The 21906-nt window shown below is 42.3% G+C and overlaps 1 protein-coding gene across 1 annotated transcript; it reads right to left on the bottom strand.

Moving 5' to 3' along the window:
• Positions 1-946: 946 nt before the first annotated feature.
• On the bottom strand, positions 947-2957 carry MC4R (melanocortin 4 receptor). The gene has a single exon (XM_005286450.4). The coding sequence runs from the start codon at positions 2213-2215 to the stop codon at positions 1220-1222; it is 996 nt and encodes a 331-aa protein (XP_005286507.1). The 5' UTR covers positions 2216-2957; the 3' UTR covers positions 947-1219.
• Between the last annotated feature and the right edge of the window lie 18949 nt (positions 2958-21906).

Below are 21906 nucleotides of genomic sequence, written 5' to 3'. Positions count from 1 at the left end.
TTGTGCTGTCAATGCCCATATTTAGGCTTGGAAGGATTAGACTTTTATTGGTAAATGTCAATAAATGTTGATTTTACCATAAACACGCAAACAAATGAAAAAATATCTCCATCAATAATAATCAAACTTTACAGAGAGGCAAAGTAAGAAAAATGCTGCTTGAGAACTTAGAGTTTGATTTAAGGCTATTTATTGGATATATTTTGACGTGTGATATTGACAATTTGTGTTTTAGTGGTTAAAAAATTTTAATTTTTTGAATCTCAACATGTATTGTTATGAAATAATTATTGTCTGACTGCCATAATTTCCCACAACTGTGAAAATTTAAATTGATAAAAATAGGAAACAATGCTTAAAAATAAACGTTGATATTATCCATCAAAATTATTAAAAAATTCTGCCAACCCATCCATATTACATCTGTTCTGCAGATAAGCAGGTGGCTTAAGTCTCCAGTGATGTTAGTCTGGCACCTTTATCCAGCACAAAATGTCACTCTAGGAAAGTATTTTCACTTGATGAGCTGAAACTCAGTCATACAACAATCACTATCTTGTAAAGCACTATATATCTAGCTATCACCTTGTGTGGCAAGGGTGTAAAAATCTTATTCATTTTTGACAGCACATGCATCAGTGGAAAGGAGCTTTATTCAATTATTTTGAACCCCTATGATGAAGCTAATTATTGAACTGAGTTAACTCTAAGAAACATGTCCATTTAAAATATATAATTCAATCCACCATTACACAAATAAAATATAGAAGCACTCATAATTAGCCTAACTACATTTTAAATTTTCATGTGTGTATAATTTAATACATGGATGAAAGTAACTAACTGCCTCTGGTTTTTAGGTTAACAGAATTAGGATAAGTGTGGAGAGTAATATATGTGTATTTTAAGTAAGGCAATTAACTTATTTCCCAACATCTAGGACCTACAGATGATCATATTTATTAGTATTTCACAATCCAGAAAGATTACATTTTTCTTTTACTTACAGACTGGTGAGATTTTTTCCCCGCAAAGTTAAATAATCACAGCTGTAGCTTGCACAGGCATTACACAGAGATATAAATTATACATGAATGAGACTTACAACTGCAGGAGAGAGAGATTCATTATTAAAGACATAGCCCAGGTTCTGTTGAGAAAAGTACTAGAAGGTTTAGAGGTCTGTGGTGTGTATGCACAGTAGCTTCTCTGTTTCCATTTAATATTTGTTAGACAAGTCACAAAGCCCTCGCAGACAACAGCAGCAAATGATCTCCTTGAAGGTTTTCCTGAGCTCTTGACTCCGGAATGCGTAGATAAGGGGATCAATGATGGAATTGCACATGATGAGAATGAGGTACAAGTTAAAATGGGACATGAAACATACACAATATGGGTTGTGGGGGCAGGAGATGTAGAAAATCAAGTGGAGGAAAAATGGGGCCCAGCACACAACAAAAACCCCTATCAAGATGGTCAAAGTGATAGCCCCCTTCATGTTGGCACCTTGACGAATGGTGCCCGTCCCTGGAAGAACTGCTATCTTTTTGATATGCAGTCGGGCCAGCATGAACATGTGGACATAGAGGGAGGCCATGAGAACCAACATGGTGAAGAACATGCTGATAAGACAGATGATGACAACACTGCTGTCTGAGTAAATAATGAACAAAATGCCTGAAACCGTGCAAGCAGCCCAGATGCATGTTATGATGATCCCTACACGCTTCACTGTCATAATGTTATGGTACTGGAGAGCATAAAAGATGGTAAAATACCTGTCCACAGCTATTGAAAGCAGGCTGCAAATGGATGCAAGTAAGGAACTGCAAATCACCGAGTCAATGACATTGTCAATGTTTACGGTGAAACTTTGTGCACCAGTGTCTGTATTGTTTAACAGGGTGATTACAATGGTTTCTGATCCATTTGACAGACTCACTAGCATGTCAGCCACTGCCAGACTACAGATGAAAAAGTACATAGGTGAATGCAGATTCTTGTTCTTGGCTATTGCCACAATGACCAAAATGTTCTCCAATAAACTTATGAAGCCCAGAGTCACAAACACTTCCGGGGCCACAAAAAGTTGCTCATAGCACCCTCCAGAGGAGTAACCTTTTCCACTTGACTCATTGGCACCACCATGCAATCCATAGCTGTGGTTCCAGAGGCGCAGAGGCTGGTGCATGCCATGGTGGCGTGTGATGTTCATCTTATGAAGCGCTGATCCAATGCTAAGTGGTATTTTTCCAGCTTGCTGCCTTTTAAATATCAAGTTTCTTTTTAGTTTCCTTGTAGTCCTCCTGAGACTTTTCACTTGCAAAAGTTATCACAAAAGCCTCCAAGGGAGAAAGCAGTTAAAACTCTAGCATGATATCAAACAGCAGGATTTCAGACTCTGAAATGCTGGTTTTGTCTCTTACAGATGCAGTTTCTAATAATCATCACCATTAGCATGGTTATCAAGTTCCATGATATTCAATCTACAGCTCTTTTAGTTTTTTCCCCCCACATAGCTTATATATACTGATGCATTCAGGTATTTTCTTGTCTTCCATTAGGAAAGGTAAAAGTAAAATACTCTAGTGACTGCTGCTGAGTGGAAACCAATTTCAAACCGCAAGCACCACTCTGTCAGGCAGTGTACGCTTGCTGCCCGTTTTATGGTGTGTAGAGGGTGAAAAAGTATTCAGAGGCATGCTCCTCCTCTGATTTGCCTTCAGCCAATAAGGCTAAGGAACAGTGAAAGTCTAGGAGATGCTGATTACATTTCAGAACTGCACATCACATCGCAAAACAGTTTCAGTTGCAGCACAGCTCCGTACAGTTACAGGAAATTGGATTTTGTTTTGCTTCCTTATCTTTTCAGAATAGTTTTATTCCCCTCAGACCCCTCCACAATGGATTTTCTGTATCATCACCACCACTTCTTACAACTACAGCTGCTTTAAGAGTCTTAAAGAAGTCCTTAAATCGCTCAGATGCCTTGGCTTATATCGGGGGTCGGCAACCTCTGGCACATGGCTCGCCAGGGTAAGCACCCTGGCAGGCCGGGCCAGTTTGTTTACCTACCGCATGGGCCAGTTTGGCCGATCACAGCTCCCACTGGCCGCGGTTCACCGTCCCAGGCCAGTGGGGGCTGCAGGAAGCGGTGCAGCCGAGCGATGTGCTGGCTGTGGCTTCCCGCCACCCCCATTGGCCTGGGACGGCGAACCGCGGCCAGTGGGAGCCGCGATCGGCCGAACCTGCCATCGCAGCAGGTAAACAAACTGGCCCGGCCTAGCAGGGTGTTTACCCTGGCAAGCTGCGTGCCAGAGGTTACCGACCCCTGGCTTATATTCTTTTATTGTTAGTAGTAGTAGTAGTAGTAGTAGTCCTTTATATTTCTTTTTGATGACAAAGTTACTGTTTTTTATATGCATGCCAAGTATGCGCTAGAATGGGAATCAATGGAACCCAGATCGCCTCCTGGCTCTCCCACAGACTTCCTGTGTGACATTGGCAATGTCATTTAATCTCTATGTGCCTAAATTCCCTATTTGTAAGCTAGATAATTCCTTACTTGACAGATGTTGTGAAGATAACTATATTGTAAAAAGTGTAAGGCACTCAAGTGTTATAGTAAGGGGCGCCACATAAGGACCTGAGATAAAGCAAGAAGGGTCCATAAGTATTCTGCAGATTATGCTGATCTCCAAGACACACCACTGTCACCCAAGTATCATCCTCATTGCTGGCAGAGTTTAGTGCCAGATGTTGGGAAACTAGATCGAGCAGTGGAGAGTTGCTTTTCCATTAGCTTTTCTGATTAGTTAAACAAAGCTGTGATTTTTGAGAAAGGTGTCTCAGGGCTCAGCAATAAGACCAAGTAGACAGTAAGTCCCCAGCGTAATCATTAATCATCCCACAACGCTGTGCCCCATCAGCAGGCCTGACGACACCCTTCAATGCACTTGTGTCAGCTCTGCCTTAGAAGCCACTAAAAAAATACAATTCTAGAGGGAAAAAAACCAGCAGGAGACAATAACACTTTTGTTCATCAACTACTATAAAGTATTTTTAAAAATACAAAACTACCAAACAAAAAACTAAAAGCCAATAGAAACTAGAAAGAACAGAAAAGGAGGGGGGGAAATGGCACTTAGATTCATTGCATTTGGGAGCGTCGTGTTCATTTGGGAATTGTTTAATGAGCCGTTCCTTGACACCTGACAAGAAAACAGAAGAAGGGCTGAGTCTGGTGCAGCAGCAATCCCCAGTAAGTAAGGGTTTAGTTCAGAGCTAACTTCCCTTCTCCCCCATCCCTCCTCCCCCATGCAATGGAGCTCTGGAGAGGGATTGTAAGATAAAACTGCTGTGTGGGGAGACAGGGAAGGGAGTTTGCCTGTGGGAGTACAGGGCTCCACACACCAAATCTGAGTTCTGGGTTAAATCTGCAGCGTGAAAGGGGACTTTATTTTTACATTTGGTTTTGCTGAGGTAACTTGTTTTGTTTTATGGTTATAAAGATTTTATCCTGCTGAAGAGTCCTGGCTGATTAATTCTGTACCCTTTAATTCTGCCGATACTATGATGACGAAGGCCATGTAAGTACCTAGACAGATGGATCTGCTGACAGAACAGCAGCATATTGCAGAAGTATAAAACCACAGATACACTAAATAGCCAAATCTACCACCCATATGCACAGGAAATCCCAAACTTACAGATGACATTCCACTCACCAGCAGCTTTCCTATAATGAAGGTATGACATACTGGCCAGACAGTGATCTTTATTTCCCTGCCCCAGTCACACACGACATGAGTCAGGGCTATAAAAGGTTAATATGCTTGTCACATGGCACTGGGTGATTGTCCACTAACTCCTGTTGTAGTCCCCTCACAGTGGACTTGCTCCAGGAGTGAGGGAGGGAACAAGAGGACAAAGCTTGATTCGAAAGCTTAATGGGGAGAGAACCAGCTCCAAATATCTAACTTGTCCTACGTGTGCCTCCTGAAATGTGCAGACTCTGAGTGTTCTCAACTCCCAATTAGCTTCGAGAATCCTTTGTCAAAGGTGTATTTATTGTTTTTGCACGTAGTGCTGCCCATGTCTAAAAAGTTCAACTTGCTCCTCCGAACTTTTGTACCCAGCAATGATGATCCTGCACAAAAATATACGTTTGAGATTTGTGCAACCCTCTGTGGTAGCTGCAAGCAAAAATATTACAGAACTGAATTACAAGGACTCTTCTGTGCAGTTACCCTCATCTGAAGTGTGTGTGGGCTTTGAGACACATAACTACATGAGAAAGGAAAACATGATCAATAAGCCTCTGAACTGCAGTGGGGACTTAAGCCACTGAACTGAGACTTCACAGCTCTCCCCTTCCCCTGCTCAAACCGTGCACCCCCCTCTTATCTATGTGGGTTCAGGGGAATAAGAAATTCCAGGGAGGAGCTAGCTCCAGGGGCCAAAGAAAGTGAAGCCTGTGGGAGCAGACCCAGAAGCAGCCTGGGGGTTGCAGTAGGGTGTTCTCTCCCTTGGTCTGATTTACTGTTTGCTCCATTCCACAGTCTCTTCACCTCAGCTTCAGTTACCCTGACTTCATACCCTTTCCCCTTTCTCTGTCTCTGTTTCCCCATCCCTGGTGATCTGTTTAGCTTCTCCTCTCCTAACTACCCCCACCCAAAAACAGCACTCCTTCTTGGCTGGTCCCGAGGCACTACTGTAATAAAAATAATAATTCTCATTCTTGCTCACTGACATGATGAACGCGTTTGTTATGTACAGATAAGACTGTTGTGGAGGTTCTGCTTGTTGTCAATGAGACACTACTGGAGCAGAGTTAAGATTGTTTTGGCGCTTTAATCATGCATATCCACACTTTCAAATACGTGGATTTCTTCTAACTTTAGCCAAATATTTCCTAGTTCTCTAAGGCTTGAGGTTTTGTTTTTGTTGTAATGTTCACAATTTGAAAATATATATACAGATTTCTGGGGGGGGGAGTTATTACCCAAGCCCTAATCAATATTGATTTCCACAGGATTGGCCACTGTATAAACACAGATGGAAATTCCCTGCACCAAAGAGTTTACAGTAGAAGATGGACTCACTTCTTTAGGTCCAGCTTCACAAATCTTTTGCTTGGGGACTTTAATTACAGCTCAAGGACCCTCGCTCTGATATTTGAGAATATGCTAAGATTTCAACGTCAAGGTTATTAACACATCAAAAATTGTAATGGGCACAGAAACTAACTTACAAATAATGGAGTTCATCTTAGAAATGAAATATCAAAGGAGAGGAAATAACAGCCTGTCTTTACAGCCTGAGGATGAGCAACACAATAAGACATGTTTTGGTTTTGATTTTGTGAGATGTCACACTGATCCTCTTTCACAAGCCTCTTCCCAAAATCCTGCATCTGGATGGAATCTGACATTAGTTCTGAATCACACACCAACATTTCCCTTTGAACAAAATAGAAGAGTGCCCTCCACGTCATCCTTAACAGCAGGATGAAATTCATATTACTCACATTTTAAAAGGATAGAGAAGAAAGATGGAGAGAGAGAGTCAGGTGGGACAAGACAGTTATGGAAGAAATGGTAAAATAGGGAGGAGAAAGTATAGTACATTTGAACAGGATGGTGTCAGAACCCAACAGAAGCCAAGCTGGACCCCAAGTTCATCCTTGAAAATACTAGCATGGCAGTGGCTGCAAATGGCCCTACATGGGACTGTGAAAAGGGGGTTGAAAGAAAAAGCTAAGGCTGTGTCTACACTACCCGCCTGAATCGGCGGGTAGAAATCGACCTCCCGGGGATCGATTTATCGCGTCCCGTTGGGACGCGACAATTGATCCCCGAATCGACGCTCTTACTCCACCAGCGGAGGTGGGAGTAAGCGCCGTTGATGGGAAGCCGCAGAGGTCGATTTTGCCGCCGTCCTCACAGCGGGGTAAGTCGGCTGCGATACGTCGAATTCAGCTACGCTATTCAAGTAGCTGAATTTGCGTATCTTAAATCGACTCCCCTCTGTAGTGTAGATGTAGCCTAAGCAGTGGACTAATAGCACCTAGTCCTGTAAGACTGTGCAAGAAGTGTACTGATATTATTTAAGGGATACAGCATAAATCATTTTATAATTGAAAACAGATGTTATTAAATGTGCCCACATCAAATTTCTCAGTGCACCCAAAGGTCATGCTTTTAAATAAGTTAATTAAAAGATCTTTTGTATATTTTACAATGTGCTTACACTCTTTTCAGCGTGTAAGAGAAGCAGACCGTTAAACACTGGAAAGGTATCAAATTTTGTAGCCTGCTGCATGTCCTGGAGTATTGAGCAGTACAGCACTGTAAATTCCAACTGATACTTAACAATACACAAAAAAACGGAGTCAGATATCGGCTCCCTCAAAAGAGAATCATCACAAACATTTCTCTGATGAACTCTATCCCCAGTAAATTTGTGTGTGAGCCACATTTTTTTGTTCGGATAATCATGAGACATGCATGTGTTAGGCTCGTTGGGAAACAGAAGAGCACATGTGCACAGCACTTAGCGTAATGAGGTCCTGACCCATGATAGGGACATCATTTGTACTACAGTTCAAATGCACTAGTAACTATAGCAAGCACAAAAATAAAAACACAAATGAGAACTAGAACTACACTATTATTAAATAAAGTCAACACCATACAGCTTTAAAATAATTAAACTAAGGCCTGGTCTACATTATGACTTTAATTCGGATTTAGCAGCGTTAAATCGAATTAACCCTGCACCTGTCCACACAACGAAGCCATTTATTTCGAAATAAAGGGCTCTTTAAATCGATTTCTGTACTCCATCCCGATGAGCGGAGTAGTGCCAAAAATCGATATTGTCATTTCGAATTAGGGTTAGTGTGGCCACAATTCGATGATATTGGCCTCCGGGAGCTGTCCAACAGTGCACCATTGTGACTGCTCTGGACAGCAATCTGAACTCGGATGCACTGGCCAGGTAGACAGGAAAAGCCCCGCGAACATTTGAATTTCATTTCCTGTTTGTCCAGCGTGGAGAGCACAGGTGACCACAGATAGCTCAGCTCATCAGCACAGGTAACCATGCAGGCCGATAATCGAAAAAGAGCACCAGCATGGACCGTACGGGAGGTACTGGATCTGATCGCTATATGGGGAGAGGATTCAGTGCTAGCAGAACTTTGTTCGAAAAGACGAAATGCCAAAACTTTTGAAAAAATCTCCAAGGGCATGATGGAGAGAGGCCACAATAGGGACTCAGATCAGTGCCGCGTGAAAATCAAGGAGCTCAGACAAGCCTATCAAAAAACAAAGGAGGCAAATGGTCACTCCGGGTCAGAGCCGCGGACATGCCGCTTCTACGCCGAGCTGCATGCAATTCTAGGGGGGGCCGCCACCATTACCCCACCTCTGACCGTGGATTCCGAGGTGGGGATAATCTCATCAGCTACACCTGAGGATTCTGCGGACGGGGAGGAGGAGGAAGAGGATGAGCTTGCAGAGAGCACCCAGCACTCCGTTCTCCCCAACAGCCAGGATCTTTTTCTCAGCCTGACTGAAGTACCCTCCCAAACCAATATGCAAGACCATGACCCCATGGAAGGGACCTCAGGTGAGTTTACCTTTTAAAATATAAAACTTGCTTTTAAAACAAGCGTTTTTTAATGATTACTTTGCCCTGAGGACTTGGGATGCATTCGTGGCCAGTACAGCTACTGGAAAAGTCTGTTAACGTGTCTGGCGATGGAGCGGAAATCCTCCAGGGACATCTCCATGAAGCTCTCCTGGAGGTACTCCAAAAGCTTTGCCACAAGGTTTCTGGGCAGTGCAGCCTTATTCCGTCCTCCGTGGTAGGACACTTGACCACACCATGCTTGCAGCAAGTAATCTGGTATCATTGCATTACAAAGCCTGGCAGCGTATGGTCCCGGTGTTTGCTGGCATTCAAGCAACATCCGTTCTTTATCTCGCTGTGTAATCCTCAGGACAGTGATATCGCTCATGGTAACCTGGTTGAAATATGGGAATTTCATTAAGGGGACAGAGGTGGCCGTTCCTACTGGGCTGTTTGCCTGTGGCTGGCAGAAAAGAAATCCTTCCCTGCAGTTAGCCAAGCGCGGGGGGGGGGGAGAGGGAGGGGGGAAATGGCCCTGAGCTTTTCACGTTTGGCTAGCAGGGATCTTCCCTTTTACCAGCCATGCGGTGTGGGGAGGGGTACAGCAATCATCCCAGATAATTCATGGCGGCGGGGGGGGGGAGGGGAGGGTTAGTTTGGTTTCTGCAGGGATCTTCCCTGATACCAGCCACGCGGTGGGGGGAGGGATAAAGCGATCATCCCAGATAAATGGATGAGGGGGGTTTAGTTTGTTTGCTGCTGCTGAAGGTTAACAGGAAAACCGCAGCAGTCAACGGGCTTTGCTTGGTATGTGGGAAAGGAGGGCGCAGAAGCCGAAAGACAATGGCTTACCATGGCCGCATGCAAGCTGAATTCTGTTGCCTGGACCTGCGTCTGTGATCTCTAACACAAAAGCCACAGGCACTCAATATTAAGATGGAAAATGTGACCTTGTACTGAAATCACATGTGCTATGTAATGTGAATAGGGTTGTTCACTATGAAAGAGTATAAGCATTGTTCTGTAAAATGTATCATTTAAAAAACTTCTCTCCTTTTTTTTAACCTCCCTCCAGCAGCTGCAAATTTTTCAAGCCTCCCTCCTCCGTCCCGAAGGCTATCTCAGATAAGGCGGTGGAGGAAGAGGACGCGAGACGAGATGTTCACAGAAATAATGGAATGCACCCGCAATGAAAGAGCTCATTTGAATGAGTGGAAGGACACGGTATCTAAATTTAGGAAAGATGCCAGTGAATGTGAGGTCATGAGGGATGCTCGAGATGAGAGGTGGCAGGCTGCAACGCTGGGGCTGCTGCGTGAGCAAACATACATGCTCCGGGGTCTGGTGGAGCTTCAGGAACGGAAGCAGGATAACAGACTGCCACTGCAGCCGCTGTATAACCTCCCTCCCCCCTCACCATGTTCGATATCCTCCTCACCCAGATGTGTAAGAACACGGGTGGGGAGGCTCCGTGCACCCTCCCACTCCACCTCAGTGGACAGCCCAACCAAAAGGCTGTCATTACTTTGAACTTTTTCACTGGCCTTTTACTTCACTCCTATCCTCCTCCCAAACCTCACCCAGATTACCTTGTAGGTTATCTCCCTATGTTTATAATCAATTAATAAAGAATACATGATTTTTAAATGATAGTGACCTTATTTCCTTTGAAAGCAAGCTGGGGGAAGTGGGAGGGTGGGTTCCTTACAGAGAATGAGTCAATAAAGGGGGCGGGTTTTCATGAAGGAGAAACAAACAGAAATTTCACACTGTAGCCTGGCCAGTCATGAAACTGGTTTTCAAAGCTTCTCTGATGCACAGCGCTTCCTGGTGTGCTCTTCTAATCACCCTGGTGTCTGGCTGCGCGTAATCAGCAGCCAGGAGATTTGCCTCAGCCTCCCACCCCGCCATAAAGGTCTCCCCCTTACTTTCACAGAGATTGTGGAGCACACAGCAAGCAGAAATAACAATGGGGATATTGGTTTGGCTGAGGTCTGAGCGAGTCAATAACGATCGCCAGCGACCTTTTAAACGGCCAAATGCACATTCTACCACCATTCTGCACTTGCTCAGCCTGTAGTTGAACGGTTCCTGACTCCTGTCCAGGCTGCCTGTGTATGGCTTCATGAGCCATGGCATTAAGGGGTAGGCTGGGTCCCCAAGAATAACTATTGGCATTTCAACATCCCCAACGGTCATTTTCTGGTCCGGGAAGTAAGTCCCTTGCTGCAGCCGTTTAAACAGATTAGTGTTCCTGAAGACGCGAGCGTCATGAACCCTTCCCGGCCAGCCCACATTGATGTTGGTGAAACGTCCCTTGTGATCCACAAGTGCTTGCAGCACCATTGAAAAGTACTCCTTGCGGTTTATGTACTGGGTACCCTGGTGCTCCGGTGCCAAGATAGGGATATGGGTTCCATCTATTGCCCCACCACAGTTAGGGAATCCCATTGCAGCAAAGCCATCCACTATGACCTGCACGTTTCCCAGAGTCACTACCTTTTGTAGCAGCACCTCAGTGATTGCTTTGGCTACTTGCATCACAGCAGCCCCCACAGTAGATTTGCCCACTCCAAATTGATTCCCGACTGACTGGTAGCTATCGGGCGTTGCAAGCTTCCACAGGGCTATCGCCACTCGCTTCTCAACTGTGAGGGCTGCTCTCATCTTGGTATTCTGGCGCTTCAGGGCAGGGGAAAGCAAGTCACAAAGTTCCATGAAAGTGCCCTTACGCATGCGAAAGTTTCGCAGCCACTGGGAATCATCCCATACCTGCAACACTATGCGGTCCCACCAGTCTGTGCTTGTTTCCCAGGCCCAGAATCGGCGTTCCACGGCTATAACCTGCCCCATTAACAGCATGCTCTCCAAAGCACCGGGTCCCGCGATTTGATAGAATTCCATGTCCATATCCTCATCACTCTCGCTGCCGCGCTGCCGTAGCCTACTCCTCGCAGCCTGGTTTTGCATGTTCTGGTTCAGCATAAACTGCACGATAATGCGCGAGGTGTTTACAATGTTCATGACTGCTGTCTTGAGCTGAGCAGGCTCCATGCTTGCCGTGGTATGGCGTCTGCACTATTCACCCAGGAAAAAGGCGCGAAACGGTTGTCTGCCATTGCTTCCCTGGAGAGGGGGGAGGATATACCCAGAACCACCCGCGATAATGTTTTTGGCCCCATCAGGCATTGGGATCTCAACCCAGAATTCCAATGGGTGGAGGAGACTGCGGGAACTATGGGATAGCTATGGGATAGCTACGCACAGTGCAGTGCTCCAGAAGTTGACGCTAGCCCCGGTACATGGACGCACACCACCGAATTAATGTGCTTAGTGTGGCCGCATACATTCGACTTTATACAATCCGTTTCCAAAATTCGAATTATATAAATTTGGATTAATCCCGTAATGTAGACATACCCTAATTTGTAAGAGTAGAAGCCACACATCATACCACAGTCAAAGGCTGTATAAGTTTTGAAAGGGTCATTAAGATGTTTGTTTATCCCATTACTACCTCAGAAATAAAGTACCTGTTGCTGATGGTTACTTAAAAAGGTCCCTAATGAGAAATAATGCAAGAAATCATTTCTTGCATTCTGAGAAAAGGTACTCAGCACTTTGCAGCACCAAATCCTAAGTTAGACATTTCCTTTCATCCAGCTCTATAAACCAGCATCTGTGTCTCCTGAAACATGTTTGATGCTAATAGCCAAGTTGTTAGTCTGTCCATTGCTCTTGTTCATGACCTTCATATTAAAATAAATGGAGAGAAAATATGCAACAACATGTTTTTTCTTCAATTCGCATATGTTCCTGAATAGAGCAACTTTCATTGCTGGCCTTGCTTCTCTCTCTCTCTCTCTTTTTTTTTTTACCATTAGTGTTTATAGTATCATTTTATTTGATGATTTTTCAGAATGATCTTTGGAGGTTTATTGTATTCAGTTCAGGTAGATGTTTAACATGTATTAAGAGTGTCTATAAGTTACAGAGTTACAATTGCATTTTATTCTAACTGAAGGAAGTTCCAATCGACCCAGCTGTCAAACAAGACAGCTTGAAAAATAATATTTCATTTTAGTTGAGAAAGAAAAAGAACACAAAGGAGGAAAATAAATATACAGTCATTTACTGACGACCAAGGTGGCATTCTGGATCAATAAAGTGTCACCACAAAAAACGCCAGTTTGGATGATGGCACTATAGTTCATTTCAGTTTTCTTCTTTTCTTTTTTTTTTTAATAAAAGTCGCTATAAGTACAGTGCAAATGTCAAACACTTGTGGGGAAGGGGGATGCAGTGCTTGGATAATGTGAAGTGGAGAGTCATTAAATATCTTGATTGTATTTTCTTCTCTTTATCTCTAATGATTATAGCAATGATATTCATATAGAAAAAGGTGATACAACTTCTGCGAGTGTATGCTGTGAACATAACATATGGAAGATGGGGACCTAACTCCTTTAGAGTCTTTTGAAAATCCCAGCCACAGTGAATATTTCTTTAGCTGCACTATCTCTACCAACATTTGTTTTTGTTTTTTTAAAAGGATTCACAATATAGCTGATTCCAACATTAATGCATCTCAAATTTCTTAATGTAGTAGCTTTCAAGACAAAATTCCACCTCGCCCTGCTGAACACCCTGAAGCTTTCAGAAAGTGCAGAAAATACATTTTCTGTCATGTTCAATGTACAGTACAGAGTACATTCAATATGATTTTCACCAGTACACTAGCTTCCTTTAACAGTATTATCTGTATGCTACAAGTCCTACATAATTAGATCACCAAGCTCACCCTTGAGAGATTTCGTCCCTCTTAGTATCCAGCTTTTAGTTACTTGTCATTCTGAAGAGACATTATAGGCCATGTCTGCAATTTTTGTTTGTCTGTGGTACTTACAACTCGTAGAACTTGTAAGCATCTTATCTAAAACACTATTGCCCTTCATTTGATACCAGTATCACCTCTTTACTAAGTGGTAGCAGATATCCAGGGCCTTGCAGTTCAGCTTCCCTGGGTAGAAGAAATTAGAGATGCAAAGTCTGGGTATATTCTAAATGTAGCTTGTTTTATTTACAGGTAAACCCTACCCCTGTAACACAGGCTCTATCCTTGGTCCCCTTCTCTTCTCCCTGGGTAATCTCATCTGCAACACAAATTCAATTACGATCTCACAGATCTCTCAACCTCTCTCCCTCCCTCTATTCCAGACCCGTGTCCTCTTGTCCAAAGCAAAAGCTCAGCCTGTCTCTCTGACATCTAGCCATCAGCTCAAGCTCAACATGGCTAAAACAGAGCACTTAATCTTCATCCCATCCTGTCCCCACTACCTCCACTCTTGAACACTGTGGATAGCACCCTCTTGCCTGTCACTCAGGTCCATAACGTAGGTGTCTTCTTTAAATCGGACCTCTGCCTGGGTCCTAATATCCAGGCTGGGTGTAAATATTGTTGATTCTTTCTGCATAACATCTTTAAGATAGGGCCTTCCCTATCCATCCACACAGCTAAAGATCTTGTCTAGGCTCTCATCACCTCACGGATCGATGACAGCAACTTCCTTCTCTCTGGCCTTGACAAATGGAATCTTGCCCCACTCATATCCATGCTGCAAAGATCATTTTTCTGACCAATTACTCTGACCACATCACCCCTTTCTTTGCATCCCTCTAGTGCTGCCATTTCTTTATTGCATCAAACACAAACTACTTGTCTTTACTGTCAAGGCCCTTTATGGAATCTCTCTCTCATTTCCCTATCAAGACCTCACTTCCAACTTGGGCTGATGTCAGCCTCCACCACCCACTTGTTAAATTTTCAGACAAACACTGTTGTGCTTTCTCCCATGCTTCCCCTTCTGGGAGGAGTTCGCCATAAAAATCTGCACAACAATCTCATTATCTATTTTCAAAGCTCTCCTTTGCCATTGTGCCTAGAAAAAACTGGACAACAGTTAGACTGCTGGTGTGCTGAGACCACTGCCTATCATGCTAACCAATATTGTTTCATTGTACTCCACTCTGTCTGTATTCATCTGTTGTCTCTATCTTATACTTAGATTGTAAAAAGCAACAGAGGGTCCTGTGGCACCTTTGAGACTAACAGAAGTACTGGGAGCATAAGCTTTCGTGGGTCAGAACCTCACTTCTGGTATGGTATATACCTGCCTCTGGAGATTTCCATTACTTGCATCTGAAGAAGTGAGGTTCTGACCCACGAAAGCTTATGCTCCCAGTACTTCTGTTAGTCTCAAAGGTGCCACAGGACCCTCTGTTGCTTTTTACAGATTCAGACTAACACGGCTACCCCTCTGATACTTATACTTAGATTGCAAGCTCTCTGGGGCCTGGACTGTCTTTTTGTTCTGGCTTGTGCAGCACCTAGCGCAATAGGGCCCTGGTCCAGGACTAGGGCTATGGTAATGCAAATAATAATAATAATTAATAAAGACCATGTAGGCAACCCCTTCTTTCAGAAATCTAAGCCCAACACCAATGTCTGGGTTCCAGGGAACAACTCTGCCTCAAGAACTAAGTCTAATCAGAGATAAAAGCAGACAGGAAATTCCCTGGCTGGTTGCACAGCTCCCTCTACCAAGAACCTGACATAAGTGAAACTAGTGACAATAGTCGTATCTCCCAAGACTGAACGTTTTCTCACATACAAAAAACTATGTGCAAAAGTACCAGCGGGTGCGGGCTGCCATGGCAACTGGTGTCTGCCAAGGCTAGAATGAACTTGTTTTTCTAATAGACTAAAATACAGACTGCTACAGTGACTAAATTAATCTACTTTAGGATGTACATTCCATTGAAAGTTTGTCCCTGCTCCTCCCGCCCCCCTAGGTTTAATTTGGAGTTTGGCACCAGGAGAAGACAGCTTCAAAATATGTTTAGTTCTGTTTTGAGAGAATTTTCCAGAGGGGTTGGTCCAAGACACCAGAAACATCAGACTTATGGTTTTCTATGGATGGAAATGAAAATACTTTTTTAATTGTAAAATTATTAATATGGTTCTTACCTGTGCTAAGAGTGTTTTGTTGTGGTGGGTGGTGTTTTTTTTTTTTTTTTTTTTTTATGTACTAGAGAAAATTTAGGTTAAAAATAATTATTACAAAATATTAGGAAAAAAAACCACACACAGCATGTATATTTAGAACTGTACTTGAGCAGTGGAAAGTGTTTTCCTATTATATGACCATGCTCCTATCTTGGCTGATTGTGTGACTGATTTACAAAAATGTTCAGCTGTAATTTAGACATATGCAGCCAAATTCATTTCTTATATCACTCCACTGCCAACAATGACGATTTTGGTCCATCTATTTAGACCAGAAATATTAGAGAGTTATTGGGGTTTTTTTATATTTTACATCTGTTTGACAAGACTTAATGAAGGTTTAACTCTGCAGCCTTTATGACCGACATCACATAGGCCCCTGAAAAATGCCATTGTGGTTCAACAGGACTGCTCAGGAAAGTACTGATCAGCTTGAAGAAGGGCTGAAGAACCAGTCCCGGGACTGACGTGAATTTGTTATTTTTAACAACAGGCACTATGGGCCAAATTTCCGAAAGAACCTCCATTTTGAGCACATGCTTAATATACCCATGCACTTCACTGAGGGCAAACCCCCATGAGGGCTTGCCCTCTCCATTGGGCAGTGGTGGGAAGAGAGCTAGCAGATCTGACATCACTGATCCTCCAGTCCCGGCTCCTTCCCTAGCCCACATCACACCTAAATGCCCCCATCTGCATTATACTGGGTTTCCTGGCACACACAGAACCTAGAGCCTCTGCTTTGGCTCCCTAAATACTGCTCCTGAGAAGGAGCACTCATTTCAGGGCACTGAATTTTTGTGGAGGAGTTTTGGGAGGCAAAATTTCCCCTCGGGGCTCTCATCCAGTTCAATGGGAGTTGTATTGAGCCATAAGAATGCAGAGCACACATTTGTCATTCATGTTTCATCATTCCATTTGCCTTGTATAGTAACATATTTACAATAAGCTGTGAACCAGCACTTTTAAAACCTTTTAAATAAAAGTGCATGAAATGTATAGACCAAACACTTCCCTGATAGGGAGATGTAAAACTCATCCATCTGGAGGGATTCTTTCTATATAGGAATATTTCTAGTGAGATATATCAGCTATGATCCAGAGTGAATTTTTGACAGAATAGAACTGTGGTGGTTGTACTTCACCAGTCAATAATGGTTGACTTTAATCAAGAAGCACTTACAGCATCAGTAACACCAAGCTTATCAAGGAGTAGTGCAGGCAGCAATAGAATCATACAACACAAAACTCGGGGTGTAAATCCACATATAAAATGCATTTCAAGCTCTGAAATGTTTTTATCAGTTAAATAGTGTTGTGAAATCCAAGAACAGATTGAGCACAAATGATCCAAACACAGGAAAAGGGTAGGGAAAATTATCTGTTGAATCTCAACAGAAAGGACAAAATTTGACCATGGCATGAGTGTAACAAAGTCAATAAAGCTATATCAGAGGGAATGTGTCTCATTAGCTTTCTGGTGAATCCTGTCACAGCAGAAACAAATACACACACAGTATGCAACCATGTAATAGTCACCTCACAACAAAATTATTTTAAATGAAAATAAAACATGAAAGTTATGGGCCAGATCATACCTTGTGTTTGCAAGGGTGTGCCAAAAGTGAGGAGGACACAAAGGGCTTTCTTCCCAATGTAAGGATGCCAGGCACAACTGTAATCCTCACTAGAGTCCCCAAAGGAAAAACATCAATCCTTCTGTACCAAACAGTGGAAATGGCTATTTGGAATGTAGTGCACATTGCCCTACTGGTAAAGAATCACAGAAAGGATCAGGCAATCACACACCGCCATCAACTTATACCTTCTTCTTGGTTCCTTGTAGGGTGACCAGATATCCGATTTTATAGGGACAGTCCCGATATCTGGGGCTTTGTCTTATATAGATGCCAATTACCCCCCACTCTTGCTATCTGGTCACCCTAGTTCCTTGGCTTTTACCCTTCCATGTATCGACCATGACCCTCTGCAACACCTCGTGAGAGAAGACACCTATACCCTGCTCTTTTGACAGAGACCATGAGTTTGGAGTACACCTCTACCCCGATAGAACGTGACCGGATATAACACGAATTTGGATATAACGTGGTAAAGCAGCGCTCCGGGGGGGCGAATTCAGAATTTGCTGGATTATAAAATCTACTTTCCAGTCTCCCTGGAGACGACTAGAAATAGAGAGCGCACACACCAGTGATCAAGGACAAGCAGCACTATATAGCTGGGAAAATAACATGCTCTATGGTAATTTGCAAGTAAACAATGTTTAACTGTTCCAGAGTGTACAGTCTTCTCTTTGGACATTATGTACTATATAAAAAAGTACAGGATGAGCCATTTTTCCATCATGATATAATAAAAAATAGCTTTTATTGTTGAGGCTAGCTTACCTAGATACAAATAGTCTCTTCTCCTGGATCTGTGCAGAGGGCAAAGCCTTTGTGCATGAAACACTGACCTCCTCAAAGGGGCCGTCTTTGCAGCACCTCCGTTTCTTGTTCTCAATGGCTGCCCCTTCACATGTTGCATGCAGACAGGACTGCGTAAAGGGTTTGGAGTGAAGCTGGAGACAGAAATGGTGGAGAAGGGGTGATGCAGATAGTAGGGAGACAGCTAGGTTTGGTTTTTGGCGAGGGAGAAGTTGCATTTTCAAGCCTGAAAAGGATGTCTTGATATTGTTCCATAACCAGTGACTTTGGATGTATTCACCAATTATTCTATAATTTAGGTAGCTTTTAAAATTGTAACATAAGACATGCTGACAGATGCTGGACCAAACTCCATTCTAGATTGCCAGTGGAAATCCAGAGAAAATCTTCTACAGTCAGCAGGGTTAATGGAATTACTTTGGCTTTACGCTGGTTTGTCATCGCAGAGTTTGGGTCTCTAGACTCATTTTCGTGCTGAGGAAGGGGTACTCAAAGTAGTGCAAGGGATTTAGCCACACATTTCCCATTCTTTCTAATGGTAAATCACTTTCATACTGCTTTGCAAGTCTCTACAATTTTTATAAGTGATTGTTGTTAATAATGATTAACAGTTAATCAGTAGCTATATATTTATATAGCTCTTTTTCATCTGCAAGACTCAAAGCATTTTGCAAAGATGGATAATCATTATTCTCCTTCTAATCCCTTTTTTTTCAGGCAGGCAGGGAAGCTGAAACAACTTCCCAACTCTTTTACTTTTCTTTCAACCAGTTCAGTTTATGCAAATTTATTCCTAGACGTAGAAAAGTATAGATTAATTCTCTTTGTACTGTCAAAGACCTTTCCTTCGAAGGGTTCACAAGAGCAACAATTGATGTCACAGGAGAGGACTTGCAGAGAGAATTTTTCAAAGGTACATCAGTTAGTCTAGCCTTAGGGCAGGAGTAACTTGTGTGAGATCAAGTTCCATGGAAACAGCAGGCCACGTTCTATAGTCAGTAATTACACTTTTTTTTTATTGTGACAACAATTGTATCACATGTTATGGGCTCAAAAATGTCTCCCCAATGGGTGAGTCATACTGAAATGTGCAGCTGGTTATTTTCAGGAGGAAGATTCCCACTGCTTTCAAGAACAAGTCCCAATATTTTCTTAGTTTGAAATTGGGTTTGCATGTAAAATTCTTAACTACATTCAACTTTTTTCGAGGTCTAAGTTACTTTGAAAGCATTCCAGACCTTCAGTAGAATCCATCAGGGCATCTCAAATCTTCTCCATCTCTACCCAGAGCAGCAAGGTCTTATTGTCACCCAAATTACAACCCACAATCCTTCATACCCATATATTTCTAGTTTGCCTACTTTATAAAACCAAAATAAAGAATAAAAAGCTAACAATAAATAAGCATTGCCAGATGAGTGGGTACAGGGTAGTGGTGAAGGGAGGTACTGAATGTGAAGGTACTGTCTCATGTTATTTCTATTGTGATAGCCAAGGAGCCCACCGTAGTAGCACTACATGAACATAGTAAAAAGATGGTCCTTTTGTCCATAACTCTACAGCTTGACCTCCTGACACACCTTGATGGTTGAGAAACTGTGGCCTAGACAATACTGTGCTAACCATCGTCTGCATGTTCTCTAAGTAGATGCTCTGGACATAGAAGCATTTAAGAACGCAGAAGGAATTTAGGTCTGTTTCCATTCTCCTTTATTGTTCAGAAAGTATTTCTGCAATTATCTGCTGCACGGCACAACACTAAATTTCTCATACTGATTAACACGAAGGATCTGTAAGTCCTCTCTCTGACACAGGTGGGGCTCAAATGGTAAACTCCTAACAAGGACAACTGCCTTTTCTTTGTATCCCTGTCACAGGTTTTTAAAACTAATCTATTTTCCATAATATTACAAAAAGGGGGACTGGATTGTGCCACTTCTTTGCTGCTTTTGCTTTTCTACTTATTGATGTACTGCAGGACAAGAGACCTTGTCAGTACAATTCTTATTACATTCTATATTTATTGCACAGATACCTCACTAAAGCTGTGTTAATGCTATAGGAAAGCATAGGTTAAAAAAAAATCCACACACTAAAATAATTTTGGTCCTGATTCTGCTCCTAATGAAGTGAATGGCGCCTTTTCTATTGAATTCAATGAGAGCAGGATTAGACCCTTGATTCCATGTACATAAACTTCCATTATAATTAGTTATTATTGTTTAAATAATTGTTTTCTATGTGGCTGCAGAGTTTTAAAAATACCATGTGGCTCAAATATTGAATGCTGACCTTATAAAAGACCCAGATTTCCATCATCAGGGTATTGTGACGAGTGTGTGAATAACTCTGACTTGTCAGTTTGCTGGCAAACCAAAAATTGTAAAACTAAATTTTGGGTCAAACTAAATATTTCATTTAATTTGAAAGATTTTGTTTTTGAGGGTTTTTTTTAAAGTTCCTTATAAAAAATAACAAAGTACAATTCTGAATGCAAAAGTCATTTTGTATTGAAACGTTTTGTTTTGAAAGTGTCAGAATAAAATGTTTCTATTAAAAATGTTTGTTTTCAACTGAAACAATTTGGCAAATACAAGAAATGTTTCAGTTGACCTAAAACTGCATTTTTTGGCGAAAAAGATTTTGCCCAAAACATTTAACCCAGCTCTCACTGTGACCAGTAGTATTCTTATATCCTCCATCATTTACAATGTGATTTGATGTTGACTTTACTCTCTTCAAATTACAGGTCTAAAAGGAGCTTTTGCCTGCTTGTGCCAATGCTCTATGTGTAAGAATAGTCATTCCTAACAAATAAATTAATGCCTATGTTGGCATATTTGTTAAATGTCTGAGCACACCCAGTGTGAACCAGATGTTTCCAAACAGTTTCCAAACACAGTTGTTTCCAAACCAGATGTTTCCAAACACAGTTAGCAGAAGTGCTTCACCTTCTCTCTACCCTATGCAATTTAACATTACAAGACTGTTTCCCTCTTTCACATAGAATTCCCTTCTAACTTACTATTGTTTAGCCTTTGCCCTGTATCACTGAAAGGTTTGTCAAAGTTTGTGTTTATCACAGACAAGATTACAATGTATTTAGAGCAAACATAGGGTAAGTTCCAAGCAAACAAGGACCTCTTTCCAGGTGAACTCCTCCCCACCCTCCAGAGGTTTCAGAGCCTGGTTTATGGCTTCAGGTGAAACCATATAATTGTAAGCAACTTGTCATGTTCTTGATCCAAAACCAAGTAAAACTGCCTTTTCAGCTGAGCTGTATTTGCAGTTTTGAAACTCATTCAAACATCAAATAATATCCAGGGGGGATAAACCCATATGCACCAAAACCAAAGAAGAATTAGTCAACCCACTTGATGGACTAAAACTGTTTCATTTCACACAGCTCCATTGAAGAGGAAAGAGTTTCTGGGAAAGAACAAAATAGCTTTTGCCCATCAAAGAGTGAATGAAAAATTGAGTTGATTCTATGAGCAAAGAAAGGAAAACCAGCAAGTATTATTGAGTTTTACGTTCACCAGACCCAATAACTAATAGCATTTGAGATAAACCATTCCTATATCCCTTGTCCAAACCCTGCTGGTTAGGTTCAGCCACCACAAGAATCACTGGGCTGAAAACTTCTCTCACCCACAGTAATTGGAATGGAGTTATTCCGGACTTAGACCTGGTCTACACTACAAACTTAAGTCAGTATAACTATGTTGCTCAGGAGTGTGGTTATATGACCAAAAC

The sequence above is a fragment of the Chrysemys picta genome, chromosome 2 (assembly GCF_011386835.1).
Source record: "Chrysemys picta bellii isolate R12L10 chromosome 2, ASM1138683v2, whole genome shotgun sequence".
Taxonomy (NCBI): Eukaryota; Metazoa; Chordata; order Testudines; family Emydidae; genus Chrysemys; species Chrysemys picta.
Note: the sequence above shows the minus strand (reverse complement) of the source record. Positions and strands in the feature narration are given on the sequence as shown.

What these genes read in the sequence shown, in the direction of transcription:
- MC4R (XM_005286450.4), bottom strand. Translation starts at nt 2,215, where the DNA reads ATGAACATCACACGCCACCATGGCATGCACCAGCCTCTGCGCCTCTGG.